This window comes from Panthera pardus, unplaced genomic scaffold, assembly GCF_024362965.1.
Source record: "Panthera pardus isolate Hobbes unplaced genomic scaffold, ASM2436296v1 HiC_scaffold_16, whole genome shotgun sequence".
NCBI lineage: Eukaryota > Metazoa > Chordata > Mammalia > Carnivora > Felidae > Panthera > Panthera pardus.
In genome coordinates, this window is record NW_026526721.1 from 142,411,843 (window position 1) to 142,435,239 (window position 23,397).

At 40.6% G+C, this 23,397-nt stretch overlaps 1 protein-coding gene across 15 annotated transcripts in view; it reads right to left on the bottom strand.

Annotated features, from left to right (window-relative positions):
- The window catches only part of NEK10 (NIMA related kinase 10), a 222,831-nt gene that overhangs the window by 194,685 nt on the left and 4,749 nt on the right, over nt 1-23,397 (bottom strand). For 9 of the 15 annotated variants that reach the window (XR_008422616.1, XM_053903873.1, XM_053903875.1 and 6 more), the window contains exons 2-5: nt 11,089-11,199; nt 10,805-10,865; nt 5,093-5,223; nt 3,457-3,555 (exon numbers count right to left, since the gene is read on the bottom strand). Coding sequence is in view for 12 of the 15 variants with exons in the window: in XM_053903873.1 (XP_053759848.1) it covers nt 3,457-3,555; nt 5,093-5,223; nt 10,805-10,865; nt 11,089-11,162 (365 nt within the window). In the remaining 3 variants the exon portion in view is untranslated. Of the gene's footprint in view, nt 1-3,456; nt 3,556-5,092; nt 5,224-10,804; nt 10,868-11,088; nt 11,200-23,397 lie in introns of those variants that run through there. The other 6 variants (XM_053903877.1, XM_053903876.1, XM_053903879.1 and 3 more) reach the window with 6 other exon arrangements.

Sequence of the window (23,397 nt, forward strand, 5' to 3'; positions counted from 1 at the left end):
ATCACATAACATGATCCAACATCCTTGAATTCACTTTTGACTTCGGCAGCATAAAGAGGTTCATTTTTGCAAATATATTAGAAAGAGTCATCAATTTTTCCTAAAGGCCTCCCCTAACCTTTGTGGTCCAAATGCACTTTTTTGAAGTCCCACCTTGTCATTGTCCTCGTTAATGCCCCTTCTTCAATTTGTCAGTGGTCTAATTATGCTGGCGCCTCATTAGCCAGATTCCAACAGCTCGGCACTATAATTATTTTTTTAGTATCGTCAGGATATTCTACATCTTTAGCCACATTTGCAAGTTCATTTCACAAGAAAAACTATGTTATATTTGCACTGTATTACAGGATCTGCACATCATCTGGCAATCAGCAAGGAATGGACCAACAAAGAGGGAGCTCAGAGGAACAGATACACAGAAGAGATCCTTGAGTAGAGGTCAATTTTATAAGTAGTTAATTAGAGGATATGCCAATGTTGTGACAACTTTTTCTTTCCTATGCAACCTCATAACAACCTGGTCTTGGATACCCAGCACCCTTTGTACTTTCCTGGACAGGCAGGTGAAATGGAAAGGGGGTGGATTTATTTTCCAACTAGACTCTCCAATAGATGACATTATGGCTGAATGAAAAGTTGGAAGATCAAAATTTGCTTTTGTACTCTGCCATGAGTCAAGATTTGTGACCATGTGTAACCAGGAGTAACCTCAGCTTCAGGGATGCTTCTTTCATTTGCCCTCTGAGATGTACCACGAGGTGTCTGCAGTGCTTACTGTGTTACCTTATCTGACCCTGGATTAACAACTCCCATCTCATTTCAGATGCCGCCTCGCAATCTTCACTTCTGAGAACAAGGGAGTAATCATAGGCCAATCTTGGGAAATGCACCCAGAAAGGAAGTATCTAGAAGTATGGTTTAGAGGAAGACTGCAGGGGGGAAGAATGAAATAGAACAACAATAAGAACAGCATCACTGGGGCATAAACTGACAGAAGACGTGGAAGGGCTCACACTCCACACGTGACACAAAATTCCAATCAGCTATATCCTCAGGGTAAAATTGAATGGCATAACATCCTGAATGTGTCCAATCTCGTCTACAGCCTGAATTGGACCAAAGACCAAAGTCCACACCCCTCAATCTCCCCCAGTCTTTAGTTGTAATAATATAAATAGTTTATATCCACCATATTTTCCCTTGTATTGGGATAGTGGATAATTGTTTTGCTGACCAGAGTAGATGCTGAGTCCCTAGAAGAAAGGGATCATGTGTTTTATTCATCTTTGTATTTTCAGCCTCTCTTCCTTCCCCAATGCTTATTCCCTCTCTTCCTTGCACACAGTAGATATACAAATGTATTCAAATGCATTGAATCCAAGCTTTCCAGCCAACATTAAATCTGATGTTGGCAAAGAAATAGGATAGGAAGCTATACCAGAAAAGTCCCTGAGATGTAATTCTTCTGTAAGTCTAAATTTAGAGGGGGGGGGGGGGGGGGAGGTAATTCTGACTATCTTAGCAAGGTCATATGGGGTGAGGAACAATGGAAGACCTTTACACTTAAGCCATCTTTGACCCAACCTTGCTTTTAGAATAGAACTGAACGTAACAATCCATCAGCAGCCAAAGGATGACATAAAAGGATGCCCTTGATGTTCAACATTCCTAAATTCCTTCTCGTACTATGAAGGCAAAGAGATCTATAATCATCTCTTCCTAGTTTGAAGATTTCCAGGGACTACTCATGTTGCAAGCCAGTAATTCCATCCAATCTAAGATGCCTCATTAATCACTAAGAATTTGAAAAGGTCCTGACAAGAGATCTCTTAACTTCAGAATTGTTAAGATCTTTTCAACTGTTGGATGCCAACCCTTGCCCAATTAGTTTCCCTAACAATTTTGCATCTAGTGCCCTCAGAGTGGGGACACAGTGACATCTCTCACATCTTTAATTCTGCAAGTATTCTTCCTTCCTCAAAGTACTGACCCAATAAATGGTCTATGAGACATCCGTTGAACAGTCCATGATAGCCGTCTTCACAATGAATTAAAGAATGTCATTTCCTAATACCATTTCAGGCATAATTATTCTGCTACTAACCATCGTTGTACTCTGTTCGAGCTCAGGGAGAAAACAGTTCAGGGCAATTTCAGGGCCTTTGTAGTGTTCATTAATCTTTCAACAATCTGAGTATACTGTCAAGAACTGAGCAGGGACCCGATTCCATAGCCACGATAAAGATTTTAGGCTTTTTGTATCATCTGAACCCGTCCTGTAATCCTCTGCTTAAATCAGGTACAAAGACATAATAGATGCAGTCCCAAACCTGGATTGCTTTAAACTAAACAAATGTATTTGGCAGCCACTGTCCAACCCTTGAATATTTAATACCAAATAAGCCCCTTCTAAAGATCAAATTGTTAGGCTGCCACTTAGGCATGTTTTGTAGCTGATTCATCATGGAGGACGCACCGGGATACTGTTCTATTTAAAGTCAGCTATTGCACTGGACCAAGTCAAAGTCTTATCTTGCTCAAGACATTAAATTCTTAATATTTCTTCTATTTTCCAACAGGAGTAATTTTTTCCCATCTCACTGGGGCAGAATTCAGATATCTCAATCGAGTCACAAAGCGATGCAGAAGATTCACGGTTCTTTATAGGCATCCTTTCAGCCGCTGCTTGTCAGGAGAGAGCCTGGGCCTCCAGGGAAGAGTAGAAGGCAAGGTCCTATCCATGTAACAATGCTGGGAGCCACCTTCATAACTAGCAGCAACATAACCAGCTCTCACTTCAAGCAGCCCAGAATGAATAGAAAATTCAGTCCTGACTACAATCCAGCACTAGTCAATGGCTCACTGAAGACGCCTGATGTTTGTGAGACAGAAATAGGTCTTGCTAACCCTCCCCATAGTTCCAACACTGCACTTGTGTTAAGTGCAATGAAGATCAATAGAGGGAACATTTAACTTGGTCCCAAGAAGAAACATCATCATTGGGCTGTACTGGGGGGTACACATTCATCCTTTCCCCAAGGTCAAAGCTGGGGCAGCCCATTTAATCAGTCCTTGTATCAACTGAAAAAGTGTACCATGAGGATGTTGGCCAGGGGGTTACGCAGTGTCTGTTTCATAAGGACCCTGGCAGTAAACTCCTGAGTATCCAAATTCATAGTAAGGAAAATAAGAAAAACAGTGTAACATGGGTGTTTTCCCATTTTACCTCATCTGTCACAAAATTTGGCAAAATTCAGTATTTAATCAGAGTGATTTTAATGAGATCACTTGCAATGCCTATTCATTTGCCTCCTTCTAAATGATATTTGCTCTGTTTTATCCTTTAAGGATGTTGTATCCAATCTCATAAACTCCTTCAAACCATATGCTAGAAATAAGATATATAAGATATGCTATTCATGTGTAAATTGTTGGTCTTTTCTGCGACAGTCTTACCTGCATATGAGTCTATTTTTCACCAAGGCTGTAAAGATCTCCTGAAACAGTTTATGCTGCGGATGTTTACTGAAGTTTCTCTCATTCTTGTAGTTTATACTGAGATTAAACAAACAGAAAAGCATTTTGTAATAAAAATTATTTAGCCTGTCTCAAAGTTAGCAATGCAGGCAAAGATCATCTATATTCATGCAAATATTGAAGGATTCTCAGGATTTAACACATTATTAAAGGCACATGTCCACTGTTAAAAAAGGATTAAATTATAAAGCTAATAATAAAGATTATAATCAAGCATATATATTTCATTTTACCATTTAACTAAAGGATTCCCTATAAACACTTAATAGCTAAACTTGTTCAGAAGGAGGAAAAGGGTATGCAAAGAGAAAGAATGATTGGTGCATATTATCTAGACACCGCATTAGGCTGTAAACAAGTTTCTGTGGTTGTTGATTGTTTGCATATGGTGTGTGTGTGTGTGTGTGTGTGTGTGTGTGTGTGTGTTTAACAAAGTCTGGAGATATCCCATTTTCGGCTTCTTTTTTCTGATATTACAACCCATTAAAGAGGTTATAAATACTACTTTAAATTATAAATTCCACTTTAAAACTGGGAGAGGATAAGAGATAATGCACAAAATGGTGGCACTGCTACAAAATATATGTTATTTTTGTGCATATTAAAATAGACCAATTTTAAGATCTAAGCCAATAATCTGGAATTACATGAACACATCACCTCAAAGGCAAGTTCTACAGCCTTATGTTGTCATTTGTACTGTTCTTCCTTTGCAGTCTTTCACTGGTCATTGGACAGCGTGTCCCTACCCTAGCCAGGCGAGGGCATTCTTAGTACATGGATACCAGTAGACTGAATATGTAAGCATTTTTAAAGAATTTAGTGTTCCTCACTAAATATAAACCATTTACTGTCGTATGCCTTTTGTAGACTATTAAATTCATTGCCATAAAATGACAGGGAGAAGAAATCTAGGTCAAATAAATAAATGATCATTCTAGAATATTCATGTTGATATTTCATACCATTCATTATTTACACAGCACTTAGTGCCAGATGACCTCAGCACATTGTAAAGCCGAGAGACCCAGCTCCTGGAAGGGGAGTGGCCCACAAGAATGTGCAACTTCTGGCAGGTCTAAATGGTGACAGGACAGATGAATGTGGGTTGCCAGTTTCAATGTTAAAGGTGAGGTGTAATCCCTTCAACTGAAAACCTCAGTCGCTTTGACAACCACAGTCCTGAGCCACCATATCTGTTCAGAGCAACGGCTTCTTTTATGCCTCCTCATTGCTGGCAAGGTATGGACAGACCAAACGCTGAAGACAAAGCCTGGAATCAGCTGAGCCAGGCCAACAACTTGGAACCATTTCCTCATAGAACAAATGGCAGAGGTGTCTCAGCAAGGTGTCCTGAAACTCTGTCGGTTCCACCTAAAGCCACTAAGCTGTTATTTACACACTATTTCTGGGAATGGTTTAAACACTGAAATTATTAAGAATCCCCATGGTAAATTCTGAAACACTTGTAAATTTTAGCTCCCGTGACAAACAAACAAAGTTTTGGGCTAATTAGAATAGGTTGTTGAAGGCAGGGGAGATACTGGATTCTTACCTAAAATTTTCAAGTTCAACAGCTTCTGTGGACTCATGCCACTGACCTCGGGTTCTGTGTCCACCCACCTTGATGGCAGGCTCAGACTTCGTCATGCTATTTTGGGCACTATCGAAGTTAATGGCTGGAAGCTACAGAAATAGAAGCACGGAGCCGGTGAGGATAACAATCCAGCACAGAATAAACAAAGTAACAAAATGGGGGAAGTGGTAATTGGAGGCCGGATAAAGGGAATGAGTTTTTTCCCAAAACAATAATTAACATGATAGCCAAGTCAAATTTAGGGGTTTTCCAAGATTTAAACATCTTTGACTTAAACATTTACTCTTTCTGCCTTATGCTGTTTTATTTTTCTTCATTGCCTGTAACGCCACCTGTCATATCTTACAGTTATTTATGTATTTTCAGTCTCCCTTGATTATAACAGCAGCTCAACATGAACCAAACTTGCTCGTCTCAGGGCACCTGGGGTTTCAGTTGGTTGAGCGTCCGACTCTTGGTTTAGGCTCAGGTCATGATCTCACAGCCAGGAGATTGAGCCCCAAGTCAGGCTCTGCACACAGAGAGCGGAACCTTCTTGGGATTCTCTCTCTCCCTTTCTCTCTCTGCCCCTCCCCTGCTTGCATGTATGCTCTCTCTCTGAAAATAAATTAACTTAAAAACAACAGCAGCAACAACAAGAACAACTAGGGGCACCTGGGTGGCTGAGTTGGTTGAATGTCCGACTTCGGCTCAGGTCATGATCTCGCAGTTTGTGGGTTTGAGCCCCACATCAGGCTCTGTGCTGACAGCTCAGAGCCTGGAGCCTGCTTGGATTCTGTGTCTCCATCTCTCTCTGCCTGTCTCTCTCTCTCAAAAATAAATAAACATTAAAAATTTTTTTCAACATGTAGGGGGGTAGTTCTGGGGAATCCCCAGCTCATGCTGTGAGGACAAACAGCCCTGTGGAGAGAAGCCTCCCACCCACAAACAGCACCCATTGCCAGCTATGTGAATGAGCCACCTTGGAAGCGGTGCCCCAGTTGATGTTGAAAGAATCATGGCTAGTGGGCACCCAGTGGCAGAAACCTGAACCAGAACCATCCAGGCTAACTGCTCTGAATTCATGACCTGCAGAATAGGTAAGACACAGTAAATGATCGTTGTTTTAAACAACTAAGTTTTGGAATGATTTGCTATGCAGTACTGAAAAATAAATCCACCACAGAATAAACTACGAATCTGCAAGTCCATATGATACAAATAAATAAATAAACAAAACATGCCAGAGAAATATAAAACTGTGCCCCACATTCTGGCCGCATTAAACCGGTCACTTGTCCCAGAAACCACCGTAGTGTTTGACCACTCCATGCCTGGGCATGTGCTGCAGACTGATTCCTGATCACCTTTCAGGGCTCAGCTCAGCCTCCTGGTGAGCACCCGCCTGAGCCTTCCCGGCAGAGCTGTTCAGTCCGTCCCTGGTTGGCGTTACTGTGTGGACCTCGCTTATAGCACCTATCATGCCTGATACCCACCTCTGCCTTCAAGGTCAGAGTCCCGTGGGGTGGGGGAGGGGTAAGCCAGCACGAGAAGAGGCTGCAAGTTGAGTGAACCAGGGTTTGTTGTGGCAGAAAGTAAAGGAGAGACAGGGTGGGCCATGGACCAGGATGCCAAGAGTATTTCAGAGTATTCCAGACAGACTTTTACAGGCTGCAAGACAGAGGACATCTGTGTGTACTCCAGAAAATGAGAGGTACCTGAGCAGCCTGACCAGCATGAGCGGAAAGAAGAAAGACTACAGGATGAAGCACAGAACTTTCCTAAAAATTTGACTGTGTCACTTCTGCTCGGCAATGTCAACATTCCCTGTTGCTTATGGGCTCATACAAAACTGCAGACGGGCCTTCAGACGCTGCCCGATTGCCTCTAGTATTATGTATCACTCCTTCCAATAGAAACATCCGGTCACCATTTTACTTAAATGCTTGTTATTTTCCTTGCTTCAGATACCTGATTATTCTACTCATTTCACCAATAATACCTTTCCACCAATTCCACTGATGGAAAACCAGCCCATTTCTTCAAGAACCATCTCCTTCCCTGTGATCTGAGCCAAAAGTGGCCTCCTTATGCCTGTCAAAATCCACACACCTACTGTCTGCACCCTTCATTCAGGATTCCTGTCTTGCCTGGTCACATCTATAAATGTCTTTTCTATACCTTATCTCGCAGAACACGAACACTGTGCCTTATACCTTTTCTTTCCACAGTATTTATCAAAACTTCTTCTATTTCGGGGCAATTAACTAGTCTGTAATTTGTTTGTTCTTCATTTGTTCTTTCTTCTATCTTTTTTACTTACTGCAAACCGATTTCTCAGCTCCCTGTGGCCTTGAATGTAGGGGGGAAAAATCTGAATTCCAGCTCTTGGCAGATTACTTCAATATTGGTGAAAACCTCTGGTGAAATCTCCAACCAACTTTGTCATTTCACTTTGCTTCAATAACCCTGGGGCAATTGTTTTCCTTGAATGATTTGTTTTACAGGTTAGGATTATTGTAACCTTGTTATGACGAAGGGGGCTCCTCTGTCCCCTCAGTGTGTCTCTGTCCCCAGTTGTGTCACACTGTGGGACCGTCCCACAAAACAGCAAACTCTAACGTGGTTAAGCAAGACACACAGAGATACACAGAGCAGTCAAGACAAAGAACGAAAGTAGAACATTGGGACACAAGGAAACAACAGGGAAGTGACTTGGCTCATTAGAGATTCAAAAAAAGGACACTCAGTTCTTTGCAAGTCTCTGCCTAAACCGCAAAGCAAATTTCCTCTGCAACAGATTAATTGGCCATTTTTGGTCTATTTGCAAATAACAGGCCAGGTCTTGTTAGAACAGAAATTCAGGTGAGTGAGCCTTAATCCCAAATTACCCTTTTCAAATTGACTGCTAAAAATCTCAGAGCCAAATGTGTGGCCCACTTGCTTATTTCGATGGGCATTTCTGCCTCACTAACTCTACTTTGTCCCTGACCCTTGTTCTTCTTTCTTCTTTGGTCTTGGCTTCAATTTATCATAAATCGTCATACTTCATGTATATCCATAAACCTCCTTACTTCCTTCTCTCACAAACAAGATATAAACAAATGCTGGATTTGTTCTTTCCAATATCGTTCTTCTCCATACTACTTTACTATAAAGAGAAGAGGGTGTTCAGAATAACATTTATCGTTGCTAAATTAAATAGAATTAGGAATGAATTTTGCGAACCTCAGGACCTTCATATTAGTGAGGGCATTTTCATTTTTTCTTAGAACCATCTACTTTCTGAATAATTCAAGGATTACAAATATGCATTTTTGTACATATGAAACAGCTGACAAAAAGTTATGCCATGTGAACTTGTCAGACAGCAGACTGCAAATTCTAAAATTTGTTAAAGAAGAAGAAACTATTAAATTCACTTTAGTTAACCCCTCCAAGTGTTAACAAGGAAGTGGTGTTGAAAGGGGATACAATAGATCTAGTCAGCATGAACTTCAAAGTTGGAAGATTAGAGGCAAAAACAAAAGAAAAAAAAAAAAAAAGACACCACTGGTGTTTCTTTTACCCTGGCCATATGGTTATACATGCTCATGATGTAACTCAATTTTTAGCCACAATTCAATATGAAAAAAACTGACCAAGAACTCACTGAACGAAGGCTACACTAAACCAGAGGCAAAGTCAAAGTTGCCGGCATTGGGAAATATACAGTCTGGTCTGGAAATAAGACACGTAGACAAGTGTTTCCAAAATGAGGAAGACTATAAGGCTACAACTGTGGGCGGGAAAAGGTGCTTTGGGAAGACAGAGATCACTTCGAGAATACAAGATAAAAGAAAGCTTGTTTGCAGAAGTGGTGTCATTAGATTTGGGTCTTAGAAACAGATTAAGATATTTTAAGAAAGAAATTTGGGAGAAGGACAAATTTGGGAGAAGGGATTGCAAAAGCAATAAATAGAAGTCTCTGACATCACGGTTACATCTTAGGATGGACAGGGAGAAAGAATGGGAACTACAATCAAAACCGTATGCTGAGTCACCTTGCTTACCTTCTAAAAAAGAATGGATGTGATGTGGGGCAATTGTCCGTGAAGGCTTGTGAGCAGTAAGCCAGGGAGATTCTTTTAGCAGAGTAGAGATAGACAAAGAGAAAGAGTGACTGCTGACACAGCTGGATGGGAAGAAATTGCTCCTGGGGGCCATAGCACGAAATAACAGAGAAGGATTGATAGGTGAAAAGGTATTTTACAACCGTGTTTGCTCCGAATCAAAGTTTATCCAACTATTTTTTGAACTGGAATCTCATTTCCCAAGTCATTTAAAAGACAACTCAGTAGGGAGAGGCATATATTGCGAAGATGTAGTGTTTGGGTCCAGACCTGTATTCCAGCCATCAGCTGGCGGTATGATCTCGAGAAAGTCACTCAGTTTCCTCAGTTTGTGCCTCAGTTTCCTATTCTGCGAAAGCCGAAGTCGTGGTCACTCAACGGGGTGATGCAAATAAAGCACCAGACACATGGTAAACGTTCCCTAAACAGGATCTATACTATTTGGCCTTCATATGCCATCAATTCACTAGAAAGTCATCCTTGACTATAAATAACTAGATGAAAATGTTGTGGTTCTCTGTTAGTTTGATGGATATAACAAAATCCATCAAGATTCCTACTATACAAGAGTTCTTCAACAAATTTATTTAGACGAGTATGACATAGTAGACTTTGGTGCCAGGTCACTGGGGCTCAAGAACCATCCCTACCATTACAGGTGCTAACTAAGTGTCTGCTGTTGTCATTATTATTAGCATTGCTGTGCTGTTCTCCAAATCTTCACAGAGAGCCTCTAATCTCATGATTCTCCAAAGTCTCACAGAGGTAAAACCAAAAAGAAAAGTTTAAAGATAAATTCAAGCAGAGGTACCATCCTTTCTCCGTCTGATAAAAATATAAAAAAGCTGGGGCACCTGGGTGGCTCAGTCGGTTAAGCGTCGACTTCGGCCCAGGTCATGATCTCATAGTTTGTGGGTTCAAGGCCCGCATCAGGCTCTGTGCCGACAACTCGGAGCCCAGAGCCTGCTTTGGATTCTGTGTCTCCCTCTCTCTCTGCTCCTCCCCCACTCATGCTCTGTCTGTCTCCCTCAAAAATAAATAAATATACATTTAAAAAATTAAATATATATATATATATATATATATATATATATATATATATATATATTATCAGAAAAATAGCCAAATTGACTCTTTTCCCCTCTTTTCGGTGAGATAAAATTTGCAGCAAACATCAAGAGTCGTGCTCTAGGAACTGGGTAGCATGAGGTGGGGTGGAGGGGAGAAGAAAGAAAATTCAGTAATTTGTGTTTTGGAAAACATCAAGTTCCCAAAACTCCAAAGAGTCAAACGGTAGGCATTCAATAGAACAGTATACTGCTTCTAGACTGAAGAGCTTTGATAATTAGGACACATGGCAATAAACAGAAAATAAAGAGAAGAAGAATGAAAAGGCTGTAGATGCTGAATTCTGGCAGGACTGAACCAGGTATGAGAGAAACAGCCAGATAAAGAAAAACAAAACATATAAAAGAACAAAGAAAAATAGATACACTGTTCATAAAAATGTTAAATTAATCCCTTTGGAAACATGTGAGTTCTCTTTTATCAATGCATGCACATTCTTTGAACACACTACCTGTTGTTTGCTTGATTGAACGTTCAAAAGGCAACGAAGTCTTTTAAGATCTGAATAGTCCCTAGGAGAAAGAATAACACAGTGTCAACCAACCAAAGATTCCAGGTGAACTAGTGGCACCCACCGATGGTGTTGCCCTCCGGAGGCCTGCCTGTATAGACTGAAATGTATCCATTTCCTTTAAACCTCTAGAAATGAGCAAACCTTTCAGTAAACACCATAACCCAGAGTAGCCCTTGTCAAAGGTCTACTCTGTTTCTCAAATGGACTCAGTAAGGGGTTACCTGGTGGTGACTCCTTGTTGTTTTTTATCAGTTGATTTTTCTGTGGTCTTCGCCTTTTTGTCTTGATCAGGCATTGTAAAACATCAATGCCCCAGAATTAACATGGCATTCCTTTCAAAATAAACCAGAGGGGAATACTTTAGTTGGAGTCTGTGCTCCAAAATATTCTCAGGCAAAAGTCACTTTATAATACTTAAGTAGGTAAAAGTTAACATTTATTTCTAATACAACAATAAAAATGTTCATATGAATAGCATTTATTATTTATCTTTCAAAGGCCTTCAGATACATTTAGGGCATAGTTTATAGGTATAGTGGCCCATAAGCCTCTGTTTTCTGAGTCATTCTCTGTTTCAAATATTCTGACCCACTGTCTCAACAAATATACATTTCTGCTTGTCAGGAAAAGTGCCCCCATTAGGGGTTTCCAAAATATACATCTATAAGCAAATACCTGAAGCCCAACTAATGTTTTTATGCCATCCTACTTGTCTTTCTCGATAAGTATCCTTAACTATATGCTGCTAATTCAAGGAGTTCGTCTCCATCATAGGTGATCCTTCTAAGAGCCTGGAAAAAGCCCCAGCCATTTGCAAATAAGTGTTACAGTGTCAGAGGTAATACACAAAATTTCACTGGATTTCCAGAATTCCTAAATCTTTCAAACTGCCACCCCAGGTGAGTCAACTGTAGTCAATGAGAACTCAGCAAGAATTGGGTCAGTCCTGCACAGCCCCTGTACTCACTCAAACATCCTGTCAAAAGCAAGCCAACAGGCCCAAAATGGAGTCACTTATGTTAAGCCCCAGGTCACCAAACTTAATTATATTTTCAGCACTCCCAGATATGAAAATTTAAACTAGCCAATCAGGAATCACCACATCAGCATTAATTAAATAATCTGCCTGATAAACTCATGCTATACCTTTAAAGAAAAGTAACCTTGCAATACCCAATCCACTTTTTGACTAGTGTAACTTCCTTGTTCTTGCTCCCTTCTGCCTGTAAAACTCCTAAGAGTTGCTTTCGATCTGCAAGAGTGGATGTTGTCCAATTCATGAATCACTGAATAAAGTTAATAAGATCTTTTTTTTTTCCAGCTGAGAAATGCATTTGTTTGTTTGTTTGCTTGTTTGTTTCAGGAGTAGAATTTAGTGATTCATCACTTATATATAACACCCAATACTCATCCCAACAAGTGCCCACCTTAATGCCCATCACCCATTTAGCCCGTCTCCCCACCCACCTCCCCTCCAGCAACCTTCAGTTTGTTCTCTATCTTTAAAATTTACTGAATTGAAGTTTGTTTTTAAACAATCTGGACAGTGAGACTGGCCAGCCTGGGAATACAACCCAATAGGCATTTCAATCTTCTAGGTAAGTTTTGCTGTCATCATGGTCACTTTTCCCAGGATAAATTTTAATACTGTTTCCCACATCCCCTCAAAAGATAAGTAAGGAATAGTACAGATTACTTAACCAACGAACAGAAGGCAACTTATTTGTTTGCCCTTTTTTCCTTAATCAATTTCTGATTCAATTGTTTTAATTTCCAGAATAGAAACAAAAAGTTGAAGATACCCATGCTTTCAATTGCATAGCAAATACAAAATTAAACATACTATCAGTTTAATTTGATTAGATGTAAAATTTTCCAACTGTGCTTTAATGCCACAGCTTGACTTCAGTGTTATTTTCAGGCATGAAAAGGCATGTGTTATTGTCTTATAATCGCATGCCTCCATGCATTGTGAAATCGATGGTCAAAATCCAAGTGTTTCAGAGATATTTAAAAGCAAAAAGGAACGTGCCAATGGGTGTTTCACTGCAACAGAATGAAGCAAAACTTCAGTTAAATGTGCAAAGACAGTTTAAGGATTTAAAAATTATTTTTCCAGTATAGTTGTCATATTTATGACAGAGTTGAGCGGGAATTAAGAGTTGGGGACCAAGGCTCTCTTCACAGATGCACACCAACAAAAGCACAATATGATATTTTAGAATTGTGCTTAGGACATAACACCACGGACTCATACAATCAATAAATATTTACTGAACATTTACCATGTCCAATCTCCGACTAAACACTGCTAAAGATAAAACAGGTTACCACAGGCATACTATTCTACCATAAGCACATAAAATCCCACTTCATGACTTCAAAATATGTTTTGTGATGGATTCAGATAGAGATTTGATTTCACTTTCCTCTAAAAAAAGAAAGAAGAAGGAAGGGAAGGAGGGAGGGAGGAGGAGAGAGTGGAAGAAAGGAAGAATGGATGACAGATAATCTGTAAATAATTTCTAAAAGCCCGAGATCCAAGTGCTTTTTATATAGAGATATTAAAATGCCCCCAAATGTTCTAAAATAAATGGAAATCCAGTCAAAATGAATAGCATCTGATTTTACTTTTCCCTCCCAGGCACAGGGAAAATTCCACACTGGCCTGCTGGCTTCCAATTCCCGTGCAAACCATAGCTACAGACTGTGTTAGAAGTAGGAAACGAAAGCCACAAAGATTAGCACATGAAAACGTGTGGAGAAGCTCACAGGCTGCTTCTGCCAGCCTTGGAAAGCATATCTATCCAGATCATACCCTGCTAAACACCCCGCCTTATTCCCTTGTTTAATCTCCATAATTTGATTGACCTGGTGTGTGAACAGGAAATAATCATCTAATAGTTTTATCAATTTAAGATTAAAGTCTACTCTGTGAGCTGGAAGAGTGAGAATAGATAAGTCTCTGGAAACGTTTCACTTAATTAAACAGTAAACAAATCCACCGGAATCGGTAGAAACAGACAATTGTCTTAGGATAAAAAAACAAAATCCTTTCCACTTGATGGCTGGTGAAATGGAAAGTATTCTGAAGAAAACTTTGAGAAGTTGAGAATGCTGAACTATTTCCTCTAACCCCATTTTAAATGAACAAAAATGATCACGTTATACCGACGGTTATAATCCAAACCTGGGGATGGCGGGGAGGGCAGTTTACATCAAGTCGAGACAATTTATTGGGGAAGGGTCCTCCGGAAAGATCAAGCAAGGGTGCTTCCCAAAGCCAGAGCTCTCCAGAGGGCAGCCTAGCATGGTTCCACGGGGAGCTCTGGAGTAGAGATTATACCAGTCACTGGTTAAGGGTCCCTGGAGAAGGTCTTAACCGCCAGCCATACACTCCTGTCTGGGGGTAAAGAGACTCCAGGAGCTTGGGGGGAGTCCCCCCAAAAGGAGACACAGGAACTGACTATAAGAAGCAAAGGAACACTGAAGTCAACACCCTGACACACCACCGGTCCCAGGGATGCGACAGGCTCCGGGTGGGATACTCACCTCGTCCCTGTGATCACCAACCACAACGGAAGGGCTGTGGGTGGCGACGGTATGAGAATCTCGCTGTGGATGCACACTCGGCACAGCCTCATGTTTCCCTCTTCTGCTCGACCTTGTCCGTGACTTTCACTTCTCCGATCCTTCCACCCTCTCTCCCTCTCGCTCACTGCACTTCAGCCCTGCGGGCCTTCTCCCTGGCTCATGAAGGTGGCAACCTCACCCCTACCCGAAAGCCTTGGCACTTGCCACTTGCTGTTCCTCTCTCATTCTCAGGCTGGCTTCTTTGTGTCATTCAGGTCTCTGCTCAGATGTCCCCTCCGTGGTGTGGGCTCCTCTGACAAACCTGTACAACATATTCACCCCCAGAGACTCATCCTTACCGCATCCACTCTGTTTCCTCTCCTTCTGCAGCTCGTCAGTGTTGGAAATCTTCTGGTCCATTTCCCAGTATGCTTGCACCAGACCATAAGCCCCATGTGAGCGGAGATCGTGTCTGTCTTATCCCCAAGTACATCCCCACATGCCAAATAGCAAATGGCATGATACAAGCACAGTACAAAAGCTCAGAAAGCATTTGTGTCATAATCTGTAAGGAGTGGCTAAGGTATCTTTCGCAAAGTGCATGAATTATTTGCTTTTTAACAATTATTTTAGAATCGTAGGATAACAACCTCCTTGAACCTCCCAAGCCTGGCACTCCTCCTCAGTGTCCTAGGGCAGCTTGGACTCCCCACATCGCAAATCTGTGCAGAAAATATTGCAGTTGCCTGATTCCCCCATCAAGCGGGAATTGGACCTCCCTTATTTTTTTTTTTTTTCATGTTTATCCATTTTTGAGAGAGAGGGAGAGAGAGAGAGAGCACAAGAGGGGAAAGGGCAGAGAGAGAGGACAACACAGAATCTGAAGCAGGTTCCAGGCTCTGAGCTGTCAGCACGGAGCCTGACGTGGGGCTCGAACCCATGAACCATGAGATCATGACCTGAGCTGAAGTCGGATGCTTAACCAACTGAACCACCCAGGTGCCCCTGAACCTCCCTTATTCACCACACACAAGGAAGGCAAACAACAAATATTTACTGTATAAAAAAATTTAATGGATCAATGGATAATAGAACTATTTCAAAAACAGACCTGTGTCATTACTCGTTTAATTCAAAAATCTTTCATAAATATTCCTTCCTCATAAATCAAATCAACTGATGAATATTTGTAATGTTATAAAAGTCTTGAACACACTGAGGAATTATCTCAATTATTTAGTCTTCAGGAGGGAAATTGGAGTTTTATATAAGATAATATTCATGAACAGTGCTTTTTAAACAACTTATTAGGTTTTTTCAAATTCGTGAATCTATCGTGGACCAATACTGTTGGTCCATATCCTGTTCAGCAAAGTAAGGCCACTGATCATGTGCTTAAACATCGCAGCAATGTTGAATTGCTGTAAACATTTCTAAACACTCTCAATTTTGTACTTGTCTCCTCGTGGACCAGTAACATACCAGTCTGAAGACCACCTGAATAGCCTAGAAATCTGAAGTCTCTCCTTCCAAAGAACAATCTTGATTTCACAGCAATCCTAGATAGATGACTGTCTGAGAACCACTGCCCCAAGGGTAGAGCCGGAGAGGACCTGAGTAGCTGTGGATTCCAGGACAGCCAGGAGAGGGCGAGAGTGACCCCGGGGAAAGGAGAAACAAGGCCAAGAAGACTGAACGTGGGCTCCCCGCTTAAAACCAGAGCGGTCCCACCTCTCTGGGGCTCTGTGTACAGTTTCATTTGAGAAAAGGGTTCCACTGCTAAAAAAAAAAAAAAATTGAAACCCACGCATTTTCTGACATTTATTTTACAGAGGAGATGAGGCCAAAGAGATTACAAGACTTGCTACATAAACACTTGTGTTCAGGTGGATTTTCCTTTGATTCTGAGTGGGAAAACTGAAATTTAGTATTTTTTTTCTTAAAAAAAAAAGGAGGGGGCACAGAAGTGAAAGATTACACATAAAATCCTAGTGCATATTACTTTCAGAACAGAAACTTTCAGTATTTTTCCTTTTGCCCATTTCAGTCATGGGACCCAAATACTATCTCAGAGGGAGGAGAAATGATCTCTCCATGCCTCACAGGATCGCCAAATGAGTTTGATGTTTACAGTCCTAGTCAAGTACAGACATAATCACAGTACTGACTCACTGTTGAATTTTTTAATCCATTTCAAAGAGACTCTCAAAAGTAATTCCTATCTTCTATTGTCGTTTGAAATGTGGGTTAATGCTAAAAGAAGTCCCCAGAGAAACACACCTCATTTGCTCGTGATCTCTTGGTAATTGCAGGGTAAACACATATAACAGAGAAAGAAATCCGGGCTACGGTAAAATCACCTGACTGACTGTAATTAATCTAAACTGTACAATATAAACCCACTGACTAAATAATGTGGTGGGTATTTGTGATACGGTTTTCAGATTCTCTACCCGGAAATTCTTTTTTATTCCACAGTTGACTTAACTGTTCAGAAGATCCTTAAATGGCCTCATCTTTACTAAAGATAAAACAGAAAAGTCATTTGATTCATTATGGAAAATAGCTCCAAATCCCACTAATACCTTTTTTCTTATTAATCACTTAGGCTGCATCTTTGGAAATACCACACTTTATTTACTACATTTACTAATGGTTAAAATAAAAACAGCACTTGGAAAGTAATAACAGTAAGAGAGTTTAACATGACTCCAGTTAATTACCACTTGGGCTACATCAGGTTTATTATTTTGAAAAAGCACTAAAATAAATTGTTATAATGCTTACCACAAAAGGAACTTATAACTTCCTTGTACCAACACAAGGGAGTCCTTATTTCCTTTGATGAATGACAGTTAACCTCCGTATCAGATTACAAGTTGCGGTTCTGTCTGTGCTCAAGTAGACATTAAAGAAACTGAGAAAACTTTCTGCCCCGTAACTAGTGGCAGTGAAAACGAGACATCATTTCTCTAAGTCCTTTACTGTGGCATTTTTTTTTTCTCAATATTCCTTTAATAGTGGCTCTTTGAAAACAAAGTGGTTAAAATAAGATACAATTTATGTAAAGAATTTTAACCAGAAATAATAAAACTGTGTTAAAATGAATTTGTTGGGTGTTAATTTCTTAATCTTGATCATGCCACGGTGATGCAAGAGGCTAACACTGAGGGAGGCTGAGGGAGGGGTGTAAGGGAACTCACTGTACTATTTTTGCAGCTTTTATGTAAATCTAAAATTATTTCAAAATAAACAAACTGCATCGGCCACTTGAGCAGTTGAGCTCATTAAAAGTGCTGTGAGAATAGAGAAAGTGTTTTCTTTTTACAAAGAATAATAGCCCTTAATCTCACAGAGCTATAGTGCTTGGTCTTTCCAAATTGGTTGTGTTTTAAAAAACTATTCTGCACAGAAAGTGTCATGTTAAATTGGTCAAATGACTGGAAAATAAAACACACACACACACACACACACACACACACACACACACACTCTCTCTCTCTCTCTCTCTCTCTTTTTGAAAGTAAAGTGATCAAAAAGTCAAGGAACTCCTATAAGAAACGTGACTTGCTTATACCTGTTACAGCTGAAAAAGAGTCTGCTTCTCTAAACCATAGTCTTGATTTTATCCCTTATATCACATTGTTATTGTTCTTCAATGGGAAACACGTGTGGAGTTAGCAGAACAGAAACAGTCATATGAAAAACCTTAAAGAACATCTAGTGTGGGGGTTTCTGACACCTTCCAGGCCCTGGAACAGAATGTAAGTGAATGACAGGTATAGAGGAGATCATACATAGGGCCTCAGTCAGAACTGAGAAAGCATACACCGTCCCTTAAAGGGATTCAAACTCACATTAAAAATGAAGCAAAACAAAACTCCTGCACAGGAAATAAAACAGACCGGTCATCAGTTGAAGATCGTGATTCAGTGCACCTTGTTTAATACATGAGTAAACTGAGGCCCAGAGAGGAAAAAGGTGTCCAAGGCCACAGAGCACCTTTAAAAGTAGAATACAGCCCAGTTTACCTTCAGGGCCTAAATCCTAATGGCAAGCTCTGGGTAGATGGGAAGGGGACGACTTGTTGACATTGGCCCTGAGCCGAGGGCAAAGGGTGATCTAATAACAACTGATGCTTGCATAACTTCACCTCCTGGACCCTGGGGTGCTTGCAAACATCTATTCATTCCTCCTTGCTCACTCATGTGAAATAGGTAGGCGGTGTATTTTAATATTATCATATGGAGGAAAACAAAGACACAGTTGCTACAGAACCTCCTTTGGCAGGAGTATGTCGCCAGCCAAGGGCAGGTATTATCATGGCCTTGCTCCTGAGTCAGTAGACTTGACTGACACCTTCCTTGTGCAGAGAGTTTATACTTTAAACAATTTTCTGTTTTCTATTTAAACAAGCACTTGGAGGTACAAAGAATAAGAAAATTCCATTTGTATTCTAGCCATCTCCCACTCATTCCCACAAATATTTATTGACCATCTGCTGTGTGTTAGTCTCTTTTTTAAGACTCTGCCTTCATTTTCCTCTGGCCAATATTGACCTAAGTTGGACTGTGCTAAGTCCAACTTAGCCTAAGTTGGTGATGCTCCCAAAATCAACTAGAATATGTGGCCACAGGTACCGTTATCATTTTCTTTTTCCAAGCTTTAGTCCCATTCAAACTCACACCATTCTTGATAAAGGGAAACATCTGCAGATAGGAATATAGCTTTTATGGACCCCCTCCACTGCCACTGCCTGATGATGCCTGTGGTATGTCTATTCACGCCTCATGTGGCTGCTTACCCAAACCTGCTCAAGACATAGCTTATCGTGCACCTGTGTTAAATGAAATCTGAGGCCCATATGTTAAGTGGTGGTATTGAAAAGGCAAAAAAGGTCCAGATGATATGAAGGGAACATTTTTATTAACCAGTCAATGAAAGTAACTTAAGTAGCACACCAAACTTCTCTTTTCTTACTGACCCCAAACATAGCAAGATTACATTCTATCCTCTGTTTCTGTGTGAGAAAGGGGACAATGATATTCACTCATTCCTTCAAAAGGTGATTATTGATCCCCTCATCTATGCCAAGCCCTGAAGCTACTGCACTGAATAAGACATGGTCAAAAATGTCTTACCCCCTAAGTCAGCCATCATGGCAATAAGTCACAATAATAAATGAGTCATGGTGGTAATAAGTCAATATGGATTCAGCCCAACCCCCTAGACCTTTTCGGGGTAAAGAGAACACTGAGTTAACACATCCATGTTCCTAACACTAGGCAGCACTGCAAAAAACTATAAGTACTTTTAAGTCATGAAATAAAATTAAATTTCATCCAGTAACACCCTATTTTAAGTGCATTTTATGATCTATCATGCTCTGACTGTGCATACACGACATTACCGGGCACTGCAAAAACAACCTATCCACATCTCAGTGTGTGTGTGAAATCACAATACGCAGTAGAAAACTACTGATATCGGGTCTTAAAAAAAAAAAAAAAACAGGATAGTTTCTTATGGTACAGACTAATACATGGGATCAAATAAGAGCACAAGAAATGTCAAAAAGCAGGGGAAATTAACTTCCAAAGGAGACTATAAATTGAATGAATTCAGGAGAAAGAAAGATCGCTGTGGGCTGAAACGTTATGGAAAGGTTCATGAACTGGGGACTTGAAGAAGGCCCAGGAAAATGGGTAGGGCTTGGGAAGAACTTTCCAGGGGAGTGAATGAATAAAGGGATGGAGGCAAAATCCTAGGAGTGGTTTGGGGAGACAGTGAGTAGAAGTCGAACTGGGGCTGAGGAATGTGGACCGAGGTGGAAGATGGTACATGAATGAGTGGCAGCCTCTAAGTCTATAGCCAACGTATGGAACAAAACAGTCACAAAAAAGTCTCAGAGCACGGCCCTGTGGGTGCACCTCAGAAAAATGGTACTTTCCTCTTCCTCACCCCCTCAGTCATTTGGCCACTACATCCTATTTTTTCTGCTATTTCTAATATGCTCCCTGCTATTTCTAATATTTTTTCTGCTATTTCTAATATGGTCTAATAGGGACCATATTAGAAATATATATATATATATATTAGGGTTGGTTCCACCCTCAGAGCCGACACCCTTGTCTACCTCATCACTCGCCTGAACTACAGCAATCCATTCCTAAACAGTCCCTCCACTTCCATTTATTCTCTCTGCCCAACAACACAACACCTGATCTCCACACAGCAACCAAAGTACCCTTCATATGGTGCAACTCTGACCAATTAAGCCTTTGTGTGCCTCCCATCTCTCTGGGGGTAACAACAAAAATTAACAAGGCCAACGAGGTGTTCCAAGAGATGATGCCTCTACCCCCGCTAGCCAGCTCCACTCATACCTGGTCTCTGAAACCCTGCTCCAGACCTAATTCTCCTGGACACCCCAGGATCTCTACTCCTGGACTCAAGTAGCAGATTGCTATGGGAAGGCCTGGAAGCCTTATCTGCCATGTCTCAACTCAAGTGTCCATTCTTTAAGGTACTTTTCATTGACCTCCTTGATGGGGACACAGCTTCACCAGGCACCGCCTTGCAGTTCTTAATGAAAGGGTAGATTCAGGCAATAATTCAATAAATACACATGTCTGTCTCCTCTAGTTACACTGAACTAGTCAGAGATAGGGATAGGGATTTGCTCATCCCCAGCATCCAGCACTGCTGGTTTATAACAAAAGAAGTATTCAATGGATGATTGATGAATGAATGAATGAGTGAATGAATGAATGAAAAAGTCCCAAGTGAAACATGATTGCGAAGCTCCAAGTATAACTGGTGTATCATTGTTGAAACATAGAGAATAAAGGTAATGGGAAAAAAATTATCAGCAAACGATAAGTTTGCCCCAGCTGACCAGATCCAGTTGTTACAGAACATTGGTTTGACAAAAATCGCATCATAAACACAAGGAAGCCACAAAGCAGATAAGATATTCATGTCAAACAGGGGTTACCTCAAGTATACGTGAACAGGACAATAAAATTTCCTGAAGACAAGTATTCACATTTACGTCTAGTGTAGCGTATATGTGCACATTACATCACTGTGTGGTCTCCACTGAGGAGACGTCACAGGTTTGAGAGTGTGAATTCCTCTGGCTGCACCTCTGAGACGTAGTCAAAAGGGGCAATGGTGGTGGACGAGACCTGGTTTCCATGCGCCTGTGGCATGGCCCCAGAAGTCCCTGGGCCTAATTATGAGCTTCCTCCTTTACCACGAAACAGAAACAACAATATCCCCATTATAAAGTGGTAGTTGTAACTAAATGAAATAAAGCAAAACCCCTTTAACACTGTCAATAGCTATAGAAATATAAGTAATTGTTATTATGATAGCTGTTTATAAATACTATCGTGGGTAATATTACTATTACTTCAATTCGAAGAGCCTGTTGTACTAATTTTATTTTTTTTAATTTTTTTGTAATGTTTATTTTTGAGAGAGAGAGAGAGAGTACAAGCAGGAGAGGGGCAGAGACAGAGGGAGGCACAGAATCTGAAGCAGGCTCCAGGGTCTGAGCTGTCAGCATGGAGCCCAACATGGGGCTTGAACTCACGTACTGTGAGATGATGACCCGAGTGGAAGTCGGACCCTTAACCGACTGAGCCACCCAGGCACCCCCTGTCATACTAATTTTAAATCATTTGTCTATATTCACTGGCTTTGATTCATTGATGACAAATAGTAGACACAAAATGAGAAAAAAAAAAAAAAGCTTATTTTCAAAGTCACAAGTAGTCTTGATTTTAATTTTTTAAACCTAATATTATTCAAGGTTCACTATCATAATAAGTACTTTGATGTATTCAATTCACTTAATCTTCAAAACAATCCTAGGGGCACCTGGGTGGCTCAGTCAGTCAAGTGTCTGACTTCGACTCTGGTCATGATCTCGGGTTCATGAGTTTGAATCCCACATCCGGCTCTGCACTGACCGTGTGGGGCCTGGAGTCTGCTTCGGATTCTGTGTCTCTCACTCTCTCTCTCAAAAATAAACAAACATTTAAAAATATACATATTTTAAGAAATGATCCTAAGTGGTAGGTAGTGTTGTTGAATCTCCAACTTACAGATGGAGAAACTGAGGCACTGAGAAGTAACTTGGCCAAGATCTCATATCTAGTAATAAAACAATGATAACGAGAGCAAATGTTTACATGGTGCTTAGCCCGTGCCAGTGCTATTCTAAGTGCTTTCCATAATGCTAACTAATACAAGTCTCCTAACAAACCTGGAGGGCAGCTACCACTATCGTCCCCTTTCACGGATGACGTTACTGAGGCCCACAGAGGTTAAGGAATGTGTGCACGTTACACAGCTGGTAAGTGGCAGAATAGGAATTTATAGCCAGGGAGAGCCTTCCCTGTGAATCTAATGCTGTACTAACTCTCATTTATTGGTGGCATTTATCCAGCTCTCTATCTGCCTAAGTGAATTTTCTAGAGAAACGTTTACCACTATAATAAAACAACATTACTTCGTACACACGTCCCTGAAATTAACAATCCCCTGTCCTTCATGAAAAATACACTGAATACTGTGTAACGGTTTCCTGACAGCCCAGGGACAATATTATGGCTGCTGTGCTTTATCCATTCTTCCTCTACTTGTTATTTTAATTTTCATACAAGGGTTTTTTTAATTTTCTTTTCCAGATATGAGCCAGTTAATTGTCATTTTGTCACTCTGACTTTGCTGAGGGTCAGTTATAATTATCCCCAATGTAAGATTTAATATGTTCTGAGTTGATGCTAAATCGATCAACTTGAGTGTATGACCTTTATTATGACTATAGATATTTTGGCTGAGATGAGCATAAGCCTTACCTCTAGGTAAGTATGAGTAATTATGAGAAACCATCTACTTTCTTCAGCGCTCATTTTCATCGTTTCTTTAATCATCAGACATGTCAG